This window comes from Acartia tonsa, chromosome 12 (genome assembly GCF_053477335.1).
Source record: "Acartia tonsa isolate MP-2025a chromosome 12, ASM5347733v1, whole genome shotgun sequence".
Taxonomy (NCBI): Eukaryota; Metazoa; Arthropoda; class Copepoda; order Calanoida; family Acartiidae; genus Acartia; species Acartia tonsa.
In genome coordinates this window covers 24,389,381-24,413,112 of record NC_137271.1, presented here as the reverse complement: position 1 = coordinate 24,413,112, position 23,732 = coordinate 24,389,381, and the positions used below count along the sequence as shown (strand labels likewise).

At 31.5% G+C, this 23,732-nt stretch overlaps 1 protein-coding gene across 1 annotated transcript in view; it reads right to left on the bottom strand.

Moving 5' to 3' along the window:
• LOC145333887 (uncharacterized) overlaps nt 1–23,732 on the bottom strand; it is a 190,758-nt gene that overhangs the window by 109,705 nt on the left and 57,321 nt on the right. The window contains exon 3 of the mRNA XM_080179144.1: nt 19,930–19,985. Within this exon, the coding sequence (XP_080035270.1) occupies nt 19,930–19,985 (56 nt within the window). The remainder of the gene's footprint in view (nt 1–19,929; nt 19,986–23,732) is intronic.

Sequence of the window (23,732 nt, the reverse complement as noted above, 5' to 3'; positions counted from 1 at the left end):
TCCACGAATATTAAAATAAAAGTAATAAAATTAACACCAGTTATACTAGCCCTAGACTTCGTCCTCTAAGTTCTAACAAAACTGATTTTAATCTTATAATTTCAAATTTTAATATCCGCGGAAAGCTGTCTATAATATGATAGATTATTAATTTACTATCATTATATAATCACTGAAATAAATACATGTCATTCATCTAATGTATCAATATATACATTTCATAAATGAAATATGTGCAGTAAATTTGAAGCAAAATAGTTTCTTTGGATAACAAATCCCTTGCAGGGACTCCAAGGGGGGGGGGGCTGATAAAAAAGCTTGGACATCCTTGATCCCTTGGCCCTGATAATTATACAAAATATGCAGAGAGGATGCAAAAACTTTCATCTGTTTTAGAATCTGGATAGATAGTTAGATACATAGATAGATAGTAAGATAGATAAATAGATAGAAAGATAAATAGGTAGATAACTATCCCTATTTTCCTGACTAAATATGCATAAGAGATGCAAAAAGTTTCATCTGTTTTACAATCTGGATAGATCTATACCCCAATTTATACACTAGTTACTTATCGCATCATATTAAAGACAGCTTTCCGCGGATATTAACAAACTGGTATTAATTATATGATTTTTATTTTAATACTCGAAGAAAATTGTCTGTAATACGATGCTATACTTGCTTTTATTGTTCTTTTTAAACTGCATCTTACCCCAACAATTTTAAACTACCTAAGACATAAATTAATTTTCAAAGCTTTTTGGGGAAGATTTATTAACTTAAAATAAATGAACAAAAAGTTAACTAGCGGCATCATTTAGAAAAATTATCTCCACACTTATTTCTAATTTTTTATCAGCAAGCCTTTTATAAGTAAGATTTTGGGTCTGTACCTTTTTAAAAGCGAAGCTTTTCTATAATTAGAGTCGGTTCGTCCGTACGTCCGTCAGTCCGTAACGGATAGCTTTTTGCGTTAATTTAGGCATGTTAGAATTGTCCTATCGATTTCAAACTTTGCATGGTGATTCATGTAGTAGTTAGGTACTATTTAGAAAGCGTAGCAACTCTATAATCATTACAAGAATGTCCGTACGTCCATTTTAAACATGTTGTTTTTTTACTTTGTTAACAACGATTTTTTAATAATCTGATTGATCTGATTTTTGGTATATTGATTCCTGGAACAACAAAGTACAATATTATAAACGAAGCAACTCTATAATCAAGTCCTAAAAATGTAAGTATGTCCATAAACTTTATTCTGTATCAAGCAGTTTTTCAACAAATTTTCTGTCGACTCTTATACATTTATATTCTGATTATTTAGTTCTGATACTATATAAGTGTTAATGTCCGTTTGTCCTACCGTTTCAATGCTTCGCTTTTATGGATGTTGTCATCCTTGTTTTCTTGTTAAGATACTCACTTTGTAAGTTTGTCTGTTCGTCCGTTCGTGTGTCATAAAGAAGAACTTTGATTTACTTAGCGCTCATACTAAGACTAATAGCATCTAATATATAAAGTTGGCTTGTCCAAGCTTTATTTGAGGGGGTTTCAAAGGTTCGAGAGGGGTAATCTATTGTTATTTTTTTAAATAAGGAGTTTCAAAATTTGAGGAGGGTTAAAACCCCTTGACCAACCCTTGGATGTCTATGGTTTGTATTTTCTTCTTTTGTATTACATTGAGGAGCTTCGCTACTAATGTAAATTGGTATCCTAGTTATAAGCTATAAATCTAGTCTTAAACACATGTGACTAATAAGACGAATAGATAGATTATTAGATGGAAAGATAGATAGATAGATATATCATCAAATGCATAGCTAGTTTGATTCAAGATTGATAGAGGAATAAATGATTTGATTGATAGATTGTAAGACAAATAGATTGACAGATTGATAGACAAAAGGGATAGACAGATGGATAGACATGTTGATAGACAGATGGATAGACAAAAAAAATAGACATATGGATAGACAAAGGGATAAAAAATAGAAAGACAAATGTATAGACAAATATACAGATATATGAACAGACAAACAGACAGACAGATAGACAAATTTATAAACAGATACATAGACAAATAGATGGACATTTAATGAACAGATGGACAAATTTATTAAGATATTAATTGCAATATTGATAGACAGATGGATGGACAAATAGATGAACAAATTAATGAATAAATAATAATTAGATATATAGAAAGATAAACAGATAGACAGATGTATCTAATATACAAATATATTAATATATTAATATTGATAGACTCATAGAGTTGCTTCGTTACTAAAGCTTAATATATTAGAAGTTAAAATATTTGATTCCTTAATAAGGAATCTGACAAAAAGGTATCTTGGTGGATTTACTTTTATTTGCTAGTATACCCCACCCCCTCCTCCTATCTTTATTGACAATGGACGATGTATTCATGTATATCCTAAATGATGATACACAAAATTAACCATTCTTGTAGATTACAATTGAAATGCTTTAAAACTCAACTTAATGAATCAACCAATAAAACTCCAATTAAAGTTTTTAAGCCAATAAATATGAAAACGTTATTGTATAAAACTTAGGAGACTAGTGTAATAAATACCTAAAAAATAAAAATAAAGTTGGGAGTGGGGGTTTAGTTAGGCAATTGAAAACATAAAGGATTTTACCAGAATCCTTCTTCATGTGAAATATTCATTAGGCAGTACGAGAAAGAGAGAGAGGGCAAAAAATCAGGGAGGGAGGGGACATTGGGAGCTTTATTTCACTAGTCCCCAAAGTTTTAAAATAATATTTTCTTATTCGCTGGCTTAATAACTTTTGGAACTTGGTTCATTAAGTTGAGTGTCTAAAGGTTTTAACCACTAATTTTAATCTACAGAAGATGTAATTTTGTGTTTAATCAAGAGGCATGTACCTTAATGAATCAGCCATTGTCTTATACTTTTAGAACCCTAGCAAAAAATGGAGAATAATTGACAAAAAATAGCAGGGATCTAAGGATACGTCAATGGCTAATAATTCAATTATCCCCACAAGGCATATAAAGGGATAAGACAATGGACAATAAATTGATGTACACTGCACTCCTAATGAAAGTCAAAATTTCCCCTTCTGAACAATTTGAAAAAATTATTTATAGTATATTTGTATAAAGAGACATCTACCTTGACCCCCCTGTTAAGGACCTTTTTCGTCTGCTAGCAAGTTGATATCTGCCCTTTTGTAGCGACTTGGCTGTGTTAATATTCCCGACGCTATTTGTTGTTTTTCTAAGACTAAAATGAAAGTCGGCACAGGGTTCTCGAAAACGAGACATACAGTTATTTAACCCCTTCTCCCTCTAGTGTTTTACTCTAATAATTTGAATTTCAAAGATAAGAAATTCTGGGGAAGGGGGATTATTTTATCGTCCATTGTCCTACTCCTATATCCCTGAAGTAACCAAACCCATTATTTTATAATAAAATGTTTTTATTTTCTGAAAAGGGCGTTCATTAGAACTGACTAAGTGACAAACGCACGAACCTTAGTTTATAATTATTTCATACTAATGGATATATTATTACTTGGATCTTACACCAGATTTTTCATGTTCTTTAATAAAGTGAAACTTGTAGCTGGCTAAAATGAATATATCCCCATAACCCAATCCCCTCCCCTCCTACTTGGTGAACGAACTAACAAAGAAATAACAGGGGATATATCAACCTAATTTGAAGACAATTTTTTAACCGTCAAAATATCCACGTATATTCTGAATTTTCTGGCTTTTTAATCGAGGAATTATTCAGAAAAATAGCATAAAACCGTCCCAAAACATCAAATTAAAAATAAAACCTAAAATCATCCATGAACCTATTTGAAGCTCCTCTAAAAACAAGAAATTATTAGGTTCAGTGGTTAGCGAGTTCTCAACGGGCTGTTGCAAAAAAGCTATACATTGATTTAATATCCATTGTCCTATCCCTTAAGTTCACTGAAGTTAAGTGTACGTGAAGATTTGATAATTCTTCTGATTAGACTTTCTTAATGTAAATATTCAGTCAGGGATCTAAAGGGATAAGACAATGGCCGATAAATTTATGTACATTCCCAATGATGATACACAAAATTTCCCCTAAGATTTCAGTTAGTTGTTGAAACGCTTGGACACTGAACTTAATGAGCCAAGTAATGCAAATCCATAAAAGCCACCAAGATTGTTAAGCCAACAAATAAGAAAACGTTATTATAAAACGTTGGGGGACTAATGTATCAATTTTCATTTATCTTCTTTAACTTATCCCTCTCTTTCTAGATAATATTCTGCTAATGTAAATACAGGAATTTAACTGTGCTTTAATCCTATTTAATTCATTATCTATTATTTGGGGGGATTGAGAGAAGTTTGGACTATAATTGACACTGGTACCCAAAGTTTTAATAAACACATACATAATTTTTGGTTTAAAACTTTGGGTACTTTCTAAAATTTTAACTTTTACACGAATAATCTTTATCTGCAGAAGGGGTAATTTTATTCATCATCATTGGGGATGTACATCAATTTATCATCCATTGTCTTATCCCTTAAGATCCCTGAACTGAAAGGGACTATACCCCAGGGAATAGTCCCTTTCGTGACATCGCACCTTAAGGGGCGATTTGTCGTTTTTTTAAAATGGCTTTTTATAGGTTATTTTATGGTTAGGTTAGGTTATATTGGGTTAAGTGATTGCCCAACAGGGTTAGGTAATTGGCCCCGCAGGGTTAGAGCCCCCCGCAGGGGCTAGAAATAGGAGAAAACCTACTGTGAAAAATACAAATAATCGCCACTTAAGGTGCGATGTCACGAAAGGGACTATACCCCATATTTTACTACCAATTTACTTCAATTTTTATTAAAAAAAACTGAATTTAAAATTAATCGCATATGTTAATTTTATAGTAACGGAAGCTTGCAAGATCTTTATTCTTAAAGTGGATGTAGAATATACGTGGAAATTTTTAGCTTGAAGCTCGTTTATTGGTTAGTTCTTTCATCCAGTAAGAGGAGAGGAGGTGTAATGGGGAATCGTTATATAAGCCTGCTATTAGAATCACTTTATTAGAGAACATGAAAATCTTGTGTAAGATCCACGTAATAAAATATCTATTTTTCTAAAAAAATAGTAAAGCTAAAAGTAGCAGAATGTCTGTGTGTGTGTATGTATGTATGTAGCAAAGTATCTCGATAATCACTGAATCAATACATCATATCTTTTTTTTTATAAAAAAAATGTCTGTATCTTGATTATGGTTAAGTATTTAATTATCTTATTAAAAGTTATAAGCAATATGTTATTAATACATATTTTATGCAAAAATTCTCAGCAAAGCTTCACAATAAACCACTTTGGACGTATGTCATGTACAAAAAAAATAAAAACACTTGTTATATCGTAGATGGGCTAATATCTAAGAGAAGGAGGGAACATTGGACTGATTTAATTATTTTATATTATTCGTTGGCTAAAAAATGTACTTTGATTGATTGTTATAAACTTTTCAAATATACAAAAGGGATGCATTTGTAGATAAATTTATCGTCCATTGTCTTATCCCTTCGCACTATGAAATATTTATTATTGAACTAAAGTTATTAAAGGTTATTGAAATAGCTTAAAACCTGCCCTGAATTGATCATATTGGATATTTCAACATACTTGCCGACAAACTTATATGAATTAAATTATACTTGTTTTTTTCCTCATAAAATTGACGTTTATTAGCTACTTTAAATTCTTTTAATTTTATAGTCCTATTGATAATTGGTAATTTCAAGTTTACCTATAAATTTGTAATAGTTATCTATCAAATCGTATTATAGACAGCTTTACGGGGATACTAAAATAATAAATTAAATATAAGATTAATTCCGGTTAAAAAACAAACATATTTGTACAATAATCAGCAAAAGTATATATTTCTAGTATGGCTTCGGAACCGATTAATATCCGCAGCAATACTGAAACATTATGTATCGTAACGTAGTATAGACATTTTTTTTCTGCATATTGAAATGAAAATGATAAAATCGGAGCTAACAAAAGAGAGGGATAGGTTTCTAGTAGAATCTGTAAAGGTGTGTGTTTTAAGGCTTAAAAATAGTAGTAGAACGATAATATTCACTAAATGTGTGTATTACTTATTGAAAAGAACTATAGACAAAAACAATTTTTTAAAGTTAACATAAATTTTATCGTTCTACTACTGTTTTTAACTTATAACACATAACCTTTACGGATTCTACCAGAAACCTACCCCTCTCTTGGTGTTAATCTCATATTTTTTCATTAGTATCCGCGAAAAGCTGTCTATAATACGATGCGATAAATAACAATTAAAAATCTGCTTTTTGGTTGAATTAAAAACTATGCTAAATCGTTTGAACACAATCATAATTTGTCTATATTGATTCTATAAAATTTTATCCATATTAGGGGGGTCGTAGCTAATTCTTTATTAACACAAAAATTAACAGATTTTTTATGCTTCCGAAAAATACGGTACTTTTGATAAATAAGCATGTCATAATCAATTTGTGTGTCCACGTTAACGGTGTTTTAGTTTGTATTAAAAGCTGTGATTTAATCCAGGGCAGGTTTCAGGCTATTTTACGGCTGTATTTTTCTAAATTGTCTTGAAAGTTGACTTAAACATCACATGATATAAATGTACTATGTCTTTCTTTTACTGAATTAAAAAAATTGCTTTTATACTTTTTACTTTGTTCACTTTATCTTAAAACCGTCCTAAATCAGGGAAGAGAGGACATTATAACTGTAAATCATACTGGTACCCAAAGTTTTATCCTCTCATTCGTTAGCTTAGAAACTTTGGGCTCCGTTTTAAAAATCATAAATGGACGATTTAAACCAATAAGGCATAAACTTTACTCAAAAGAGGGATAAAGAGGATGTAATTGTATATCAATCTATTATCCAGTATCTTATCCCTTATCCTGGTCGTAAACACTTGCATTATCGAATTAATATGTTGGTATATATAGAGAGTGTCAAGTGCGTGTATAATTTTAACCTCTTAATTACTTTGGGTACTCTTAATTACTGGGGCGTGAAGATTGTGCAGCTACACATTAAAAAATAACCTAGGGTCGAAGAGGTCCCCCTGCGAAACACCAAAAACCCAGGCGCAACTAGAATAAGGTCTTCTAGTATGGCTCGAAACCGATTAACATCCGCTGGATTAGGACCCAGGTATAAAGTATAACCGACAAGCGAAATGAATATAAACTAATATTTGGGGGGCAAATGGAGAGGTCGTCAATTTTACGATGTGTTGCCCCCCAAAGACAGCTGAAAAACGCGTATAGGTTTCGTGATTTTTCCCGAATTTATTTCATTGTTGGTAAAAGCTGATTAGGACCGATACTCAGCTATACAGAAAAATTATGCACAGTATCGTATTACAGACAATTTTCCATGAGTATTAAAATAAAAGTCATGAAATTAATTTCATTTTTTTTAGCTCGGGTCTTCAGTTTTAATCTTATAAATTTATATTTTCATATCCGTGGAAAGCTGTGATAATTAACTATTAGTCAAAGAGGGAAGTGACATTACACTAGTATCCGAAGTTTTATAAATGCAATTTCTCATTCAATGCCTTAAAAAATTTTGGTAATTTATTAAATTTTGATTGGTGGAAATGCTCAAACTTTTGAATCAATAATTTTAATTTACAGAAGGGGTAATTATATTTATCATCATTGGTGATGTATCATGAAGCAATATTGTTGTTGCACCTGAGCATGATGTAGTAATCTATGTAATTAAAACATTAAACATCCTTAAGAGCTTGTTATTTTCCAGCACCTCTCACTGAATCTTTAAATAGATCAATTTGAGGTGCCTTTTTAAACATAGATTAGACCATTTTAGGAGCTATTTTTTGTCCTTTTCTGCATCCTATTGTATAAAGTAATTTTGTTTGTTTGTCCGTTAAGATCTTGCTAACTACCAAAATAATTGAGATCTCTATTTTAGTTAAGCTTCATATTGATCCTAGGATGGATTTAGGCTATTAACTTTTTAGATTTGAGTCTGTGGTTAGTTTTGGGCTATTTTTGTGCAATTTCTTACCCCTACAGTTTTATTCTGTAATAGTATAGTATTAAAAAAATAATTGTCAAAAAAGCATGATATCAAGACAGGTTTTAATATATTTCAAAGCTAGAATTTTAGAGATATTTCTACAAATATCTTTTTGTGGAGGGTAATATTTTTCTACACCCGATTTCTCTTTGTAGGGTGGTGGTACCATGCCCCAAAATAGTTGTAAATCTTCCCGGGACCTATGCAAAGCTACCCTGTAAAAGAGACCTTATCGGTTCTGCGGTTAGCAAGATCCTCCGGAACAGATAGACAAACAGACAAACAGACACCCTGTTACTTATTGTAAGGATTTATATACCTCTTACAAAACCCAAAATTGAACAATCTAAATATTTCGCTCTATTGCACTAAACGCATCTTGTTATTAAATGGCGCTCTAAGTGATAATTAAGTTAAGACCGGGAGGGATGGGACATTGGACTGTAAATTACACTGGTACCCAAGGTTTAATAACAACGATATCTTCTTCGTCGGCTCTAAATCATCGGAGACTTTTATTGAATATTGATTGGTTGGTTCATTTAGTTGAGTTTCCAAAAGTTTAAACCACTAATTGAAATCTAAGGATGGGATAATTTGTGTATAATCATTGGGGATGTACATAAATTTATCGTCCATTGTCTTATCCCCTAAGATCGCTGAGTTAAAGTCTTAAGATATATGTTCCAAAAGGTTTAGTAAGGAAATAATTGGGTGTTTAAAACATTCAAACAAGGATGATAACGTTTATAAAATCAAAGCTCAACAATTAGAAAAATAAACATAAAATCATAGAGGAATAAATTCTGGTTTATCCTATTGTACAAGGTAGCAATAATGTTTTTATAGGGATCTAAAGCATAAGACAATGGTCGATAAATTGATGTATATCCCAAATGATGATACACAAAAGAACCCCTTATGTAAGTTACAATTAGTAGTTGTTCTAACTCAACTTAATGACAACAAATAAAAAATTAATAAAAGTCTGCAAAGGTGTTAAGTCAACGAAATAAGGTAACGTTATTATAAAATTTGGGGACTAGTGTAATAAACAGCCCAATGTCCAATCACTCCCTGGATTTTTAGTTGGTCTGTTAGGACCTCACTAAATACAATTAGGTTCTCTATTTAAGGAAGACTCAAATAGATCCATGTATGGTTTTAGACTATTTTTTACCACCACTCCTTCCTTCCTAGATGCTTGGGGCGCAGACGCTAATGCACAAGAACAGTAACCTCCATTTGAAACGTAGAATTCATTATTTGTGTAAATTTTGTAAATCAACAAAACGTTGGTATTTTACATAAAAAGAATACTTAAATAATGAATTTTTTACATAAAACCACAAAAAAGTAAACAATAATAGCGTGATGTAATAAGAAAGAAGTTCGGTTTGCTTTGCTTAAATAGAATCCTAGAATAATGTTGTAAAAAGATATTTGATTTACACTTTCGGGTAATTTTTTACTAAACCAATAATAACCTACTCTATAATGTATTTCATCTCAGGGAGAGAGGGGACATTGGGCTGTTTATTAAATTAGTCCCTAAAGTTTTATAATAACGTTTTCTAATATTTTGGCTTATCAACTTTTTATTTATTTTATTCAGTTCAGTTCAGTGTCCAAACGTTTAAATCACTAATTGTAATCTAAAGAAGGGGTAATTTTGTGATTGATCTTTGGTGATGTACTTCAAGTTATCGGCCATTAGCTTATCCCTTTAGATCCCTGATTTCATCTGTTTATTTTGTTATTATCATTGTTTAATTCTGTTTACAGTTAGGGAGTTGAATCCATTTTTATAGAAGCAGAACTATAATCTATGATTATGGTTTGGACCCTCTAAAACTGTAATCTACCCTTCCACTTTCCCTTCTCTTGGTGAAGATATCTTCAACGCCGATACGATTTTTGAAATATAAGATTCCACTTTTGTCTCTCTTGTTGAAGATATCTTCACCAAGAGAGGCAAAAGTGGAATCTTAGATTTCAAAAATCGTATCGGCGTTGAAGATATCTTCACCAAGAGAGGCAAAAGTGGAATCTTAAATTTCAAAAATCGTATCGGCGTTGAAGATATCTTCACCAAAAGAGGGGAAAGTAGAATCTTACATTTCAAAAATCGTATCGGCGTTGAAGATATCTTCACCAAGAGAGGGGAAAGTGGAAAGGTAGATTACAGTTTTAGAGGGTCCAAACCATAATCATAGATTATATTTCTGCTTCTATAAAAATGGATTCAACTCCCTAACTGGTTTATTTTTAAGATTGTTTCTTCCTTTCGCTGGAGCCCTACCCCTATATAAACTTTTTTTCTTGGGGGGTTAAATAAAAAAATCCTTGGTTTTTTATACTGTTGTTTTATAGAGTCGTTGATAATATTTTTGGTGTTTGTACTATATCTGATAGAGAAGCCTAATTGTAAAGGAGAGCCATATCGGTTCAGCGGTTAGCTAGTTCTGTTTTTACAAACAGAAAGACAGACAGACACTCACCGATGGACAACTTATTACTTTGCTGAAAGGATCGTTAAAACCGCTAAATTAGAAATAAGTTGTACATATTTTACAATTAAATATCATAGTCCATTATAGTATTGTACTGTACATTACCCCATATAAATATCCAGGGATCATAAGGGATAAGACAATGGATGATAATTTTATTACCATCCCTAATGATGATAAACTAAATTATTCTTACTGTAGATTCAATTCATGGTTGAAATGTTTGAACACTACTAGTATAGAACCAATTACTCAAAATTATAGTACTCAAAGTTTTTGAGCTAACGAATAAGACAATTCGGTTACAAAACATTGGGTACCAGTATAATTTGAAGTCCAATGGTCTTACCTCCCTGACGAGCACTATACCAAACTTTGGATGTGCTGAAAATGGATTGCCTATTTCTTTTCTAATTTCCAAAGTTGTACAGCAGATAACTCAATTATTGCAAACGCTATTTTCAGCTACCCCGGTCAAAGGGAAAAGCGATATCCTTATACTAAAGTAACAGGATGTTTGTCTGTGTGTCTGTACCGAAGGATCTCGCTAACCGCTGAACCGATCGGGTTCTCCTTAACAGGGTAGCTTCTCATAAGTCCCGGGAAGGTTTAAACTATTTTCTTGGGGGGTGAGACCCCCCAACCCCCCCCAAAAAAAAAAAACTAAAATAATGGAAGGGGGGGAAACCCCCCCAAGAAAAAAAAATTTCACCCCCCAAATATTTTTAAAATTTTTTTTTAAAATCTAAAATAAGAAATTGGGTTATCAAATTCGACTCCCTCCTCCTCAAGTGCCCCTAGAGGCCTCTAGGGGGCGTAGCCGCTAGTAATGTATAAACAATTTGAACATTATTCATTCAAAATTTTAATTTTTCAAATTTTGATTTTTTTTTGGAAGTTTGACGCCCTTTTAAGATTTTAATTGAGATAGGAGCAGAAGATATGTACACATTCGGAAAATAAAAATTCAGTACATCAAACTTTGCCCTTAAAAGACGTTTCAACAAAACAAGTTGGAATTATAAAAATGAATTAAATCAATTGATGATATTAGATATAATGTATATTCTAAAAAAGATAAAATTTTGTTATCCCCTTACAAAATACTTGGATATAATTGTTTAAAATAATAAAAGCAATATTAAAGAATGTATTTTAAATTTATGGTGGCTTTATGGGATAGTTGTCATAAATAGTTTATCAAGTTAGAGCTAACAATTGTAAACAGGGGGTTAGGTCCGTTTACATTTTTTTTTTAGTTTTAGGGAGGGGGGGGGGGGTGTGCTAGCAGTGATCTAAAGGGATAAGACAATGAGCGATAAAATTATGTACATATCCAATGATGATGCACAAATTACCCCTTTTGTAGATTAAAATTAGTGGTTGAAACGTTTGGAAAAATCAAAGTTTAATTTAAAGGTCCTCAAAGTAGTTAAGCAAACCAAAAAGAAAAAAATATTATAAAACTTTGGAGACTAGTGTCATAAACAGTCCTATGACCCCTCTTTCTCTCTTTAGGGCTGGGGTGCAATGTCCTGATTTCCCTCAAAGTGCCTAACAATCACAATACCATCCCCCCTCCCCCCGCCGCAATTGAAAATAATTCTGCCCTGTATCTAATATAACCTAACCCAATATGATCAAAAATAAAAAAAACTCCCCCCCCCCCCACCCTTATTTCAAAATAAAAGGGTAGGTGCGTTTTTTCTTGAATAAACACTTTAAGGGAAACTGCTTTTTATTCAAATATGTATATTTAATCCGCTTTTCTGGATGTTGCCATCCTAGTTTAGTATCTTAAAAGAAATCTAGGAATCGCGTGCGCTATATCTAGATAAAACTTTTTTAATTACAGACATAAAGTTATGGTTAAAAAAAAATATGTTGCATTTTATAATATCCTCAAAGTAATATTCGAATCGAATGTAAATAAATTTTCAAGAAAATAGCCCAAAACTTGCCGAAAACCCAAACAAAACGATTGAAATTACTGTAAATTATACTGGTACCCAAAGTTCTATACCATATTATCTTTTCGTTGGCTCAAAAACTGTGGGAACTTTTCTTGATTGTTTGGTTTGAATTATAGCATGGTCAAACCTTTTATACTGTATAGTGTATACCACTTAACCGATATGGTTCTCATTTACAATGTAGCTTTTCATAGGCCATGAGAAGGTTTATAACTAATTTGGATCACATCACCTCCCAAGAGAATTCGCCAATAATCTCAAGTCCTGCTAGGAGGCGCCACTTTACGACTTACTGGACTTCCTTTCGTACAAGGGTGTCGAAAATTTTTCGTTTTAAAACTACAATAGCGGGATACTTCTTCCTTCCCTCTACCAAACTTAAGGGCCCCTAGAGGCGAACTCGCTAGTCATACAAAAGTAATTTTAAGGTTCTCTTTATTCTAGAGTAGATTAAGCCAATATAGTTAACTTTAATTAGACAGATTATGAGTTAAGCGCATATAAAATGTCAGGAATCTAAAGGGATAAGACAATGGCCAATGATGTACGTACATTCCCAATGATTATACACAAAATTACGCTTTCTCTCACAATTAGTGATCGAAGCGTTTGAACCCTCAACTTAATAAACCAACTAATCAAAACTCAATAAAAGTCCCCAAAGTTGTTAAGCCAATGAATACGAAAACGTTCTCATAAAACTATAGGAACTAGTGTAATAAACAGTCCATTGTCCCCTCCCTTCCGGAAAAAAGTGCATTATTTTTGTAGGTTGTAAGATCATGAATTTCTGAGGACCTTCTGTTATAGGAGTTTGACAGTAGAGTAGGAGACTGTTTTAGGTAGAAATTGTATTGTTATAGTGTAAGATTATTTATTTACGGTACCAGCTTTTACAAAGTCAACGGTTTTTAACATTAACATCTTTATAATGAGACATTAATTACAAACCTTAAAATTATGGAAATAGATTAATTATCTATTTATTTATCTACTTATCTATCTATCAATCTTTACTTCTCTATGTCTATATTCTATATTTATATGTATCTTTATATTTTTGTATCTTTCTATCAAACTATCTTATTAATTTTCTATCTTTCTTATGATCTAAAAGGATAAGACAATGGCTGATAAATTGACGTACATCCCCAATGACAAACAGAAAACTACACATTCTGTAGTTACACTTAGTGCTTGAAACGTTTGGACACTCAACTTTATGAGCCAATCAAATTCAATAAAAGTCCCCAAAATTGTTAAGCCAACGAATGAAAAAAAAATAAGGAACTAGTGCAATAAACAGCCCATCTATACATCCAACTATTTATCTATCGATTTATTTAAACAATTCATTTAAATTTTAAAATTAAAAAAAAATATAATACTTTTTTTCTTAATAATGATATTCAAACTTTTTTAGGTTAAATATGCCTCGTTTGGAAAAAGGAATAGTTACATAAATATAGGGATAGGAGAATAAAAAATAAATCTGTTTGCCAATTTTTCTTATTCTTGTAATTACATAACCGTGGTAAAACATCTTAAAAAAGAGATTCTAAAAACATCAGTTATAGTTAAGCCAAGAAAAAGGATGTCTTGGCTTATGAATAGACTTGCTTAGTTAGTATTTAGAGTAAGGACTTCCAAATAAAGGTTTTAGATTGGGTTTTTATACACCATTGATCTAACCATATATCCTTTTAAAAATCGCAAGTTGTAACGATATGTAGTTAACAAGCCAATTTTTATATACGGCGAATAATTTTGGAATATTTAATATAACAAGGATAACAACGTTCATAATAATATTCAACTTTAAAAATGACTTAATAAAGTTTCTGAAACAGCTATATACGCTTTTTTCATTTGAACATTTAAAAAAAAAATTACAATAAAATTTTAGCAAAATAAAAATCATAAAATTAAAACCAGTTTTGCCATCCCAGCCTTTGGAACATTGGTCTACCAAGAATGGCTTCAATCTTAAAAATTTGCATTTTAATATCCGCAGAAAGCTGTCTATAAAACAATGCGATAAACTATCAAATTTCGTTGTTTTTAATTTAATTACCATATTAAATTGAAATTTTTCAGCCAATTGTATTGCAAATCATTTTAGGGTCTTATTCCAGGGCGTGTAGGGATATTGGTCTGTTTATTACACCAGTCCAAAAATTTTTATATTGATGCTTCCTTATTCGTTTGTTCAAAACCAAAGGGCTGAAAATTAATTTATTATCCATTTTTCTATTTCTCTTTCCCTGTTTTCATATCTTTATAATAAAGTAACAGGATGTCTGTGTGTCTGTGTATCTATGTGTCTGTACCGCAGGATCTCGCTAACCGCTGAACCGACCGGGTTCTCCTTTACAGGGTAGCTTCTCATAGATCCCGAGAAGGTTCATAACTATTTTTTTGGGTGGTTGGACACCCCCAAACCTCCCCAAAAAATAAAAAATCCCCCCCTCAAAAAAATTATTTTAAAATTTTTTTTAACCTAAATTAAAAATTAAAGGGGAGGCATCCCCCCCAAAAAAAAATTTCGCCCCCCCCCCAAAAAAAAATTTTCTTTTACTTTTCTTTTAAAATTTAAAATAAGTAATTGGGTTATTAAATTTGACTCTCTTCTCCTCAAGTGCCCCCTAGAGGCCTCTAGGGGCGTATCCGCTAGTATGAGTATAAAGTAATTGTCAGGGATTCTAAGGGATAAGACAATTAATGATAATTTGATTTACATCCACAATTAGAAAAATAACAAAATAACTAGTTTGAAATCATCCAACCATAATTAAACAAAGTACCAAAGTCAACGAATATGAAACGAAATTATAAAACTTTGAGTACCAGTATAATTTACAGTCAAATGCCCCCTCCCACCCTGGTAATAATAAAATTGATGTTATAAAGTAAAAATCATTAATTAGTACTTAAAACATTTTTAACTTCTTTAGTATGATAGCAAGTTTTAATTATGAGGCTCAAACTCGACACTACATAAAAAAAACTGCATTAATAAAGGGATCTAAAGGAATAAGACAATGTTCGATTATTTGATGTATTTCCTTAATGATGACACACAAAATTACCTTTTTATAGATTGGACTTGGTTGTTGAAATTTTTGAACACTGAACTTAATAAATCAACCAATCAAAATTCACTAAAGTCCCCAACAAATAATAAATCGTGTTTTAAACAGCCCATTGTCACCTCTCTCACTCTCTCTCTCTCTCTCTCTCTCTCTCTCTCTCTCTCTCTCACTCTCTCTCTCTCTCTCTCTCTCTCTCTCTCTCTCTCTCTCTCTCTCTCTCTCTCTCTCTCTCTCTCTCTCTCTCTCTCTCTCTCTCTCTCTCTCTCTAACATAAATTATATTTTAAGCTCCAAAAGTATTTTTCTGGCATTTAGTCTTAATTTGTTGAACAAATACCAACAAAACAGTCATTACCGTTTCCACATTTCCATCCTTTTTTTAGTTCCTACATTTTTTCATTGGAGAGGGGGGGGGGGCAGGCGTTTAAGTATAGCCAAACAAAAAATATAAATTTTGTAAGATATGAATTGAGGGAGGGAGGGGACAATCGACTTTTAATCATTGTGTTTTCATTTTCTTTTTCTATTTTTCCAGTATTGCTTCGAAACCGGATTAAAACCGGTTATCAGCTATGCCGAAAAATCATGTATAGAATTGTATTACAGAGAATGTTCCACGCATATCAAATTAAAAATCATAGAATTAATACCAGTTTTGTTAGCCCGGTGCTTAGCCCCCTTGAGTCTAACAAAACTGGTTTTATTCATATTATTGTTCATTCTAATATCCGCGGAAAGCTGTCTATAATACGATGCGATAAATATCTATTCTTAAGATCTCCTATCTATTCATTCCTGACTTAACTTGATCCTAAATTCCAGAACAGCCAGGGATATTTAGGGATAAGACAATGGACGATAAATTTATATACATCCCTAATGATAATTAATAAAATTACCCCTTCTGTAATTTTGAATTATTGATTGATTCTTCAAGTTTGCACCAACCAATTAAGATTCAATAAAAGTACCCAAAGTTTTTTTTAGCCTACTAGCAATCAACTTTGGGTACCAATATAACAGTCCAATATTCCCAATATTTTAATTACTTTTAAGGATAATATGGAATAAGATAACACATTTTGTAGATTAATTTGTACAATCAAATCAAGATTTTAAAATAACCCCCCCAAAGCTTATAAATGATTAGAAGCTGGAAGTCCATTAAAAAGCTACAGAATAACTTTAATACTAGCTGCACTCTTCTAAATCTATTTTACCTGTATAATATTTTGTTGTAGCTTAGTGTTATTATTATCAATGTAAATTTAGTAATTGTTCGGGTTCCATTAATGTGTATTCTTTCCCAATTATACAGAATGAAAGGAACATTTGTTAACCACTTTTAACCTGACCTAACTCTTGCATTATGTATTTAAATGCTTAAGCATTGTTTGTACTTTCCTAAAATAAAGTACTTATTTGTAACTGGTATTATTGAGTTGTAGCGAAGCTTCTCTAAAAAACTAGCCCTTAGCGATTACCGTCCGCCACACGCCCCTTAGATTACAGTACTATATATCGGCTTAAATGCTGCAAAATACATTAATCGGTGATTTCCCTCAATTTGAATTGTTGATCAGTTTAATCCCCCATTTTTATTTTCAAATAAATTAAAATATTGAGGAGTGGGGGGGGGGGGTTAGTTAATGGAAAAAGCAGCCCCCTTGGGTTAAAGCAGGTTTAGGGGAAAAATCAAACACACCCCATTTTTCAAAATAAAGGAAAGGTGTTTAAGTACTTTTTAGGGGAAAGTACCACTTAAACTATTTTAGTACCTAAGCACAGTGTGTGCGTAATGCCGCCAGTCATTTAATTGCTTTATAATTACCTTCCAGATAGTAAAAGTCAATTAGTTTTTAATTAACATTTTATGGGTAAAATGGTTTCGTACATCTCAACAACACACTGTCAAACAGTTTGTCTGATCTACTTAAAATTGATTGCCCATTTCTTCCCTAATTTCCTAAGTTGTACAACAGATAACTCAACTATTGCAAAAGCTATTTTCAGCTACTCCGGTCAAAGGGAAAAGGGATATAATGTTTAAGCTATTTATACATTATATGCACATACAAAATTTTAATTTTTCAAAGAAGGTGTATCAACTTTTTTTTTATAGCTAGCCGGTTTTTTAGTAAGTAGTAGATGTAAAATTTTTCATAGAATTCAGATATGCAATCGGTTTTTTTGTAGACCTCTTATTTTTTAAGTAATTTAAGTTTTTAAAAAAAAAATTAAGTCGATTTTAAGGTACTAAACTGCAACAAAAAAAAAGAAAGAAAATGGCCATTATGAACAAAAATAGTAAGATCTTTAATTTGACACCTTACTTTTTCAATTCTGTCAGGTAATTATTGAAAAAATCGATTTTTTTAAACCCACGAGAATAAAAACTTTGAACTTAATCTTATTATTTCACAGATAAAAAAATATGGGTTCATATATACCTTTAGAATCAGAAAAATATTACAAATTCATTGTAAGCAAAATTGAAAAAAAAGTTTACAATATAGTATATAAACTACAATAAAAGGAATTATATGAAAATATCATATCATATTGTACAGGCAACGCCTTAATTCTTGAATTGAGTATAAAAATGGGAAGGGGGTAAAGAGGGGGTAAAGAGTGGGTAAAAAAGGGAAGACGATAGTGTTGCCTGAACAAAAAATACAATTGGCCATTTGTTTAATTTTTAATTTTTTTACTTTTTTTCAATTTTGCTTACAATGGATTCGTAATATTTTTCTGATTCTAAAGGTATATATGAACCCATGTTTTTTATGTCTGTTTGAGAAAATATTTAGGTCTAAAGTTTTTATTAAACTGAGGTTAAAAAAATAGATTTTTTCAATAATTACTCAACAGAATTTTAAAAGTAAGGTGTCAAATTAAAGATCTTACTATTTTTGTTCTTACTGGCCATTTTCTTCTTTTATTTTGTTGCGTTTTAGTACCTTAAAACCGACTTAATTATTTTTTTAAAAAACTTAAATTACTTAAAAAATAAGAGGTCTACAAAAAAACCGATTGCATATCTGAATTCTATGAAAAATTTTACATCTACTACTTACTAAAAGAACCGGCTAGCTATAAAAAAAGTTGATACACCTTCTTTAGATTTTTTGGTGGGAAGTTTGAAGCTTTTTTTTAGCTAGTAGTAAATATTGAGATAGGATAAGTTTGCTATGTACACAATCGGAAACTCAAATTCAGTTGACAGTTTGTCTACAGTTATTCAGGGATCTTAAGGGATAAGACAATTAATTGATGTACACCCCTAATGATGATTGTACAATTGTCCCTTCAGCAGATTTAAGTTGCAGAAATCTGTATACTATACAATGCGAAAAAAATCTATTTTTCTACTTTAAAGTACCATGTACAATAAAACAAATTTTAACAATTATTTTAGGGTTAATTAACAATTTATTAAAACATTTTAAGTTTGGGTTTTGATAATTAATTTGTCATTAACAAAACGGTTAAAATTAGATTTGTATAATAATCATTCTTATGGGCTTACGTTTCAAAAGTTTAACAAACTAAAAAAAAATATTTATCTGCTGGAAACTTTTTTTTTTAGGTGTTATGGGTTATTGTGAATGATTGATCCATAATTGGTGGTTTACCTCAAAGTGCCTGTTGATCATTAAAACATAAGTGTAGTTTTTATTTTAGGTTAGAATAGGTTAGGTTATAAATGGTTCTGTGTAACCCCGCACTCTGTAGAAATTGGATAAAAACGACACAACCCAATCTGTCCCGATTTTGTATCACTTTGAAAAGTGCGATTCCAGTTACGTCATATACGTTTCGGGAAAGAAAAAGGGAGGGGGGGAAGAAAATCTCTTTAAAAGAGATGGGAGAAAAGGGAAGAGATTTTCTTCCCCTCTTCCCTTTTTATATGACGTCAAAGGAATCGCACTTTTCAAAAGTGATACAAAATCGGGACAGATTGGGTTGTGTCGATAAAAACTACTCCTCCCACCCCTTATTTATGATTTTTTAATAAAAGGGGAGTTGGGGATAAAATGAGGGTTTTTAAAGATACGAGGGGAGTAATCAAATGCATTTTTATAAATTTTGAGGGTTTTCAAAGTTTGGGGGGGGGGGGGGTGTTAAACAAAACACTCCCCTACTCTACTCTTGCAGGACGTCGATGGGTTCAGTGGACTTTAAAGGAAAGCACCTAGTTATTCATTTACCTGGATATAGGTGGAGCTAACAACATTCGAGAATGATGGAAACGGCTTCTTGGAATCTGAAAACAAAAGAATATTTTTAGATCTGAATAGGCAAGGAATATCAAATTTTTTTTTGTCTAATATTAAAAAAATAGAGGCAGACTTTAAATAATTGTAAGTTCATGGGGTTGGCCCTGTGCCGATTCTAAAATGGGTTTTTGAATATCAGCCAATTGCGTCGGAAATATTGACACAGCCAAGTCGCTAAAAAGCTATTTGCTAGCATACAAAAAAAATAAAAATTGCAGAAATATTAATTGTCTATCCATTTAATCTATAAAATTATTTTGCAATTGAAGTACAAAATTTGAATGAAAAAAATGTACTGTGAATTACTTATTATTTTAATTTGCACATATTAAAAACTAGGATTAATACGTAGTTTAGTAGCGCAGCAATAATGGATGTATTATTACTTGGATGTTACACCAAATTTTCATGTACTCTAATAAAGTAATGCTTCAGCTGGCTGAAATAAAGATCCCCCAATCCATGCCAATTTACCCATACCCTAGCCTCCTACTGGATGAACGAACTGACCAATAAGTGATGCCCTGTTAGCAAACTAAATTGGCACGTACTGTTAATAAATCACTGAATATGAGATTTTCATTCATAGTTAAGCAATTTATGTTTAAAATCTCTATAAATTGAATATAAAAGAATGGTCATCAGACTGCAGACGTACAGACATTCTGTTGATTAAAAGTAGCTGCGCTACTTATAATAAATTAGACTTACATAATCATGAGAGAATTAAATATTCAGAGACAAAATTCAGAATATTTATATTAATTATCAGAGATTAGGGATAAGACAATGGTCGACAACTTACACAAACAACTACAATGATGATACACAAAATTACCCCTTCTGTAGATTACAATTAGTGGTTGAAACGATTGGGCACCCAACATAATGAACCAACCAATTAAAGGTAAATTGAAGTCCCAAAAGTAGATGAGCCAACGAATAAGAAAACGTTATCATAAAACTTTAAGTACTAGTATAATAAACAGCTCATTGTCCCCTTCCTCCCTAATTACAATCTTATTCTTATTGAAGATCATTGGTGGACATGTTTGTACCTATGAGTTAAGATCTAATGTTTTTGAGCTAGGGAATGAGAGAGTTTGATCATAAAACTTTGGGTACCAGAATAATTTACAGACAAAAGATCCTTTCCTCATTATTATTTTATATGGGCAATTTTTCTTGGGAGGGTGGTGTAACACTCCCCAAAAATAGCTATAAACCTTTCCGGGACCTAAGAGAAGCTAACCTGTTGAGGAGAATCCGATTGGTATAGCGGTTAGCGAGATCCTTTGGTATAGACAAAGAGACACATAGACACTTAGACAGACAAACATCCTATTACTTTGTTATAAGGATAATTCCCTAAATTATCAAAGTATAATTTACACACAAAAAAATATTTTTTCTTGTGATTCTTAGTTCAAAGATATGCATGGAACATTTTCATATAATGTTTCTTTAATAGGTTTATTAAGATTTTTATTTCATCAAAATGTTAAAGTTGTGTTGCATCCAGGGACCTAAAGGTATAAGACAATGGTTAATAAATTGGTGTACATCCCTAATGATGATACTCAAAATTTCTATTCTGTAGATTAAGATTAGTGGTTGAAATGTTTGAACAATCAACTTAATTAACCAACCAATCAAAATTCACTCAAGTCCCCAAAGTTGTAAAACCATCGAATAAGAAAACGTTATTATAAAACTGGATAAGATGATCGACTATAAATTGATGTACATACCCAATGAGGATACACAAAATTACCCCTTCTGTAGATAACAATTAGTGGTTGAAACGTGTGGACACATTTAGAGTTCACAGCTAGCTTTTTTTTTATTCGTGTAAAAATCATCCGATTGAATTAAAACTTTGTATCAATAACGTAAGAATTTAAATACAACATACTTTTTTTGTATTAGAGATTCTTATGACGATTATGAAGCATCTCTATAATCATTAGGATATATAAGTTGGAAAGAATTTTAATGTTAGAGGGAGATTTGAAATCTGCATCAAATTTTAAGGATTTTTTTTTCTATAAAATTCGATTTTTGTATAATTCTTTATCTAAAAGCGGAAATGCAATTTAAGTTCATAATTTTTAACCAATAGGATAGGTTGATTGGAAACTACCTGCGCTCTAATTGGTTGAATGATGTGCGACACTTAAGCTTCTCCAATCAGAGCGCAGATAATTTTCAATCCACCAATCAGATGTCAAAATTAATTAACTTAAATTGTATTTCCGCTTTTAGAGAAAGAATTATACAAATAACGAATTTTATAAAAAATCCTTAAAATTTGATGCAGATTTCAAATCTCCCTCTAACATTAAAATTCTTTCCAAATATCTTAATAATCATGGACACAAATAGGAATAAGTAAATATTAAACAGCCAGCCTTATTAAGGAAATTTATTTATTATAGGAAAGCAGTTTTTGTGTAAATGAGCTTCGCTTTAATGAATATTTCGAATGGTCATCCTTGTGTTTTATTTAATATTTGACCGTATTGTTGAAAAGCGTATATTCATGTATAATACTAGAGCTTACAAATTCATATTTTATTTCAAAATATTATACTCAATGGGCTGAATCGATTTTATATTTGTATTGCATTATAATTGTGTAAAAGTAATTGGATGTCCATCTGTCAGTCTGTAAGCTTTGAGTTAAGATCTCGCTAATCGCAGTGCTGATATGGTTCTCCTTTACTGTGAAACCAAGATAAATTGGCCCTGAAAAAATGACCCCCAATTAAAAAAATATTTTTCGTTTTAAAACTAAAATACTAGTTTGCTAATATGGACCTAATTACTTAGTCAGTTTATTCATCCAGTAGGAGGGGAGGGTATGGATTACAAGGGGTGGATGGGGTAAATCGTTATTTTAGCCAGCTTCAAGTATTACTTTTTTAGAGTACAGGAAAATCTGGTGCAACATTGGAAGTATTAATATATCGATTGATGCTTCTAAAAATATTAAAAAATCGATGTATTCTTAACTATATGTATGTGTCTGAGACACGCGTCATAAAAATGGAATTATTTTTATTTGGATGTTACACCAGATTATTATGTACTATAATAAAGTGAAACTTGTAGCAGTCTAAATTAATGATCCCTCCATCGGCACTCTAGAGTATTTACTCCATCCCATCCCCTCCTACTGGATTATCGAACTGACCAATAAATGATGTCCATGTTAGCAACCTGAATTAATGCAAAGTTTCCCCTGTCATAATATCCACGTATATTCTACATCCAATGTCATAGCCGTAAAGAATATGAATCAAAATTCTAAGGAAAAAGTAATTGGATGTTGGTCTATCAACAAGGTAAAGGTTAATTTCTAACTATGGATGGTGATTCCTATAACAGTTAGGTACGATTTAGAATGCTATAATGTTTCCCTTTGAATGAAAGGTATATTAATTTATCCTCGCATGCGCTATCCCTGTTTAAAAAAAACGAGATCTAAAGGGATAATACAATGGCCGATAAATTAATGTACATCCCCACAAAAAAGCTATTCCTTCTGTAGATTACATCTAGTGATTGAAACGTTTGGAGATTCAACTTAAAGAACCAATCAATTCAATAAAAGTCCCCAATGTTGTTAAGCAAACGAATAAGAAAAATGTTATCATAAAACTTTGGAGTGTAATAAACAGTCCAATGTCTCCCCCCCCCCCCCCCTCCTTGATATATGAAATATGTAAAGC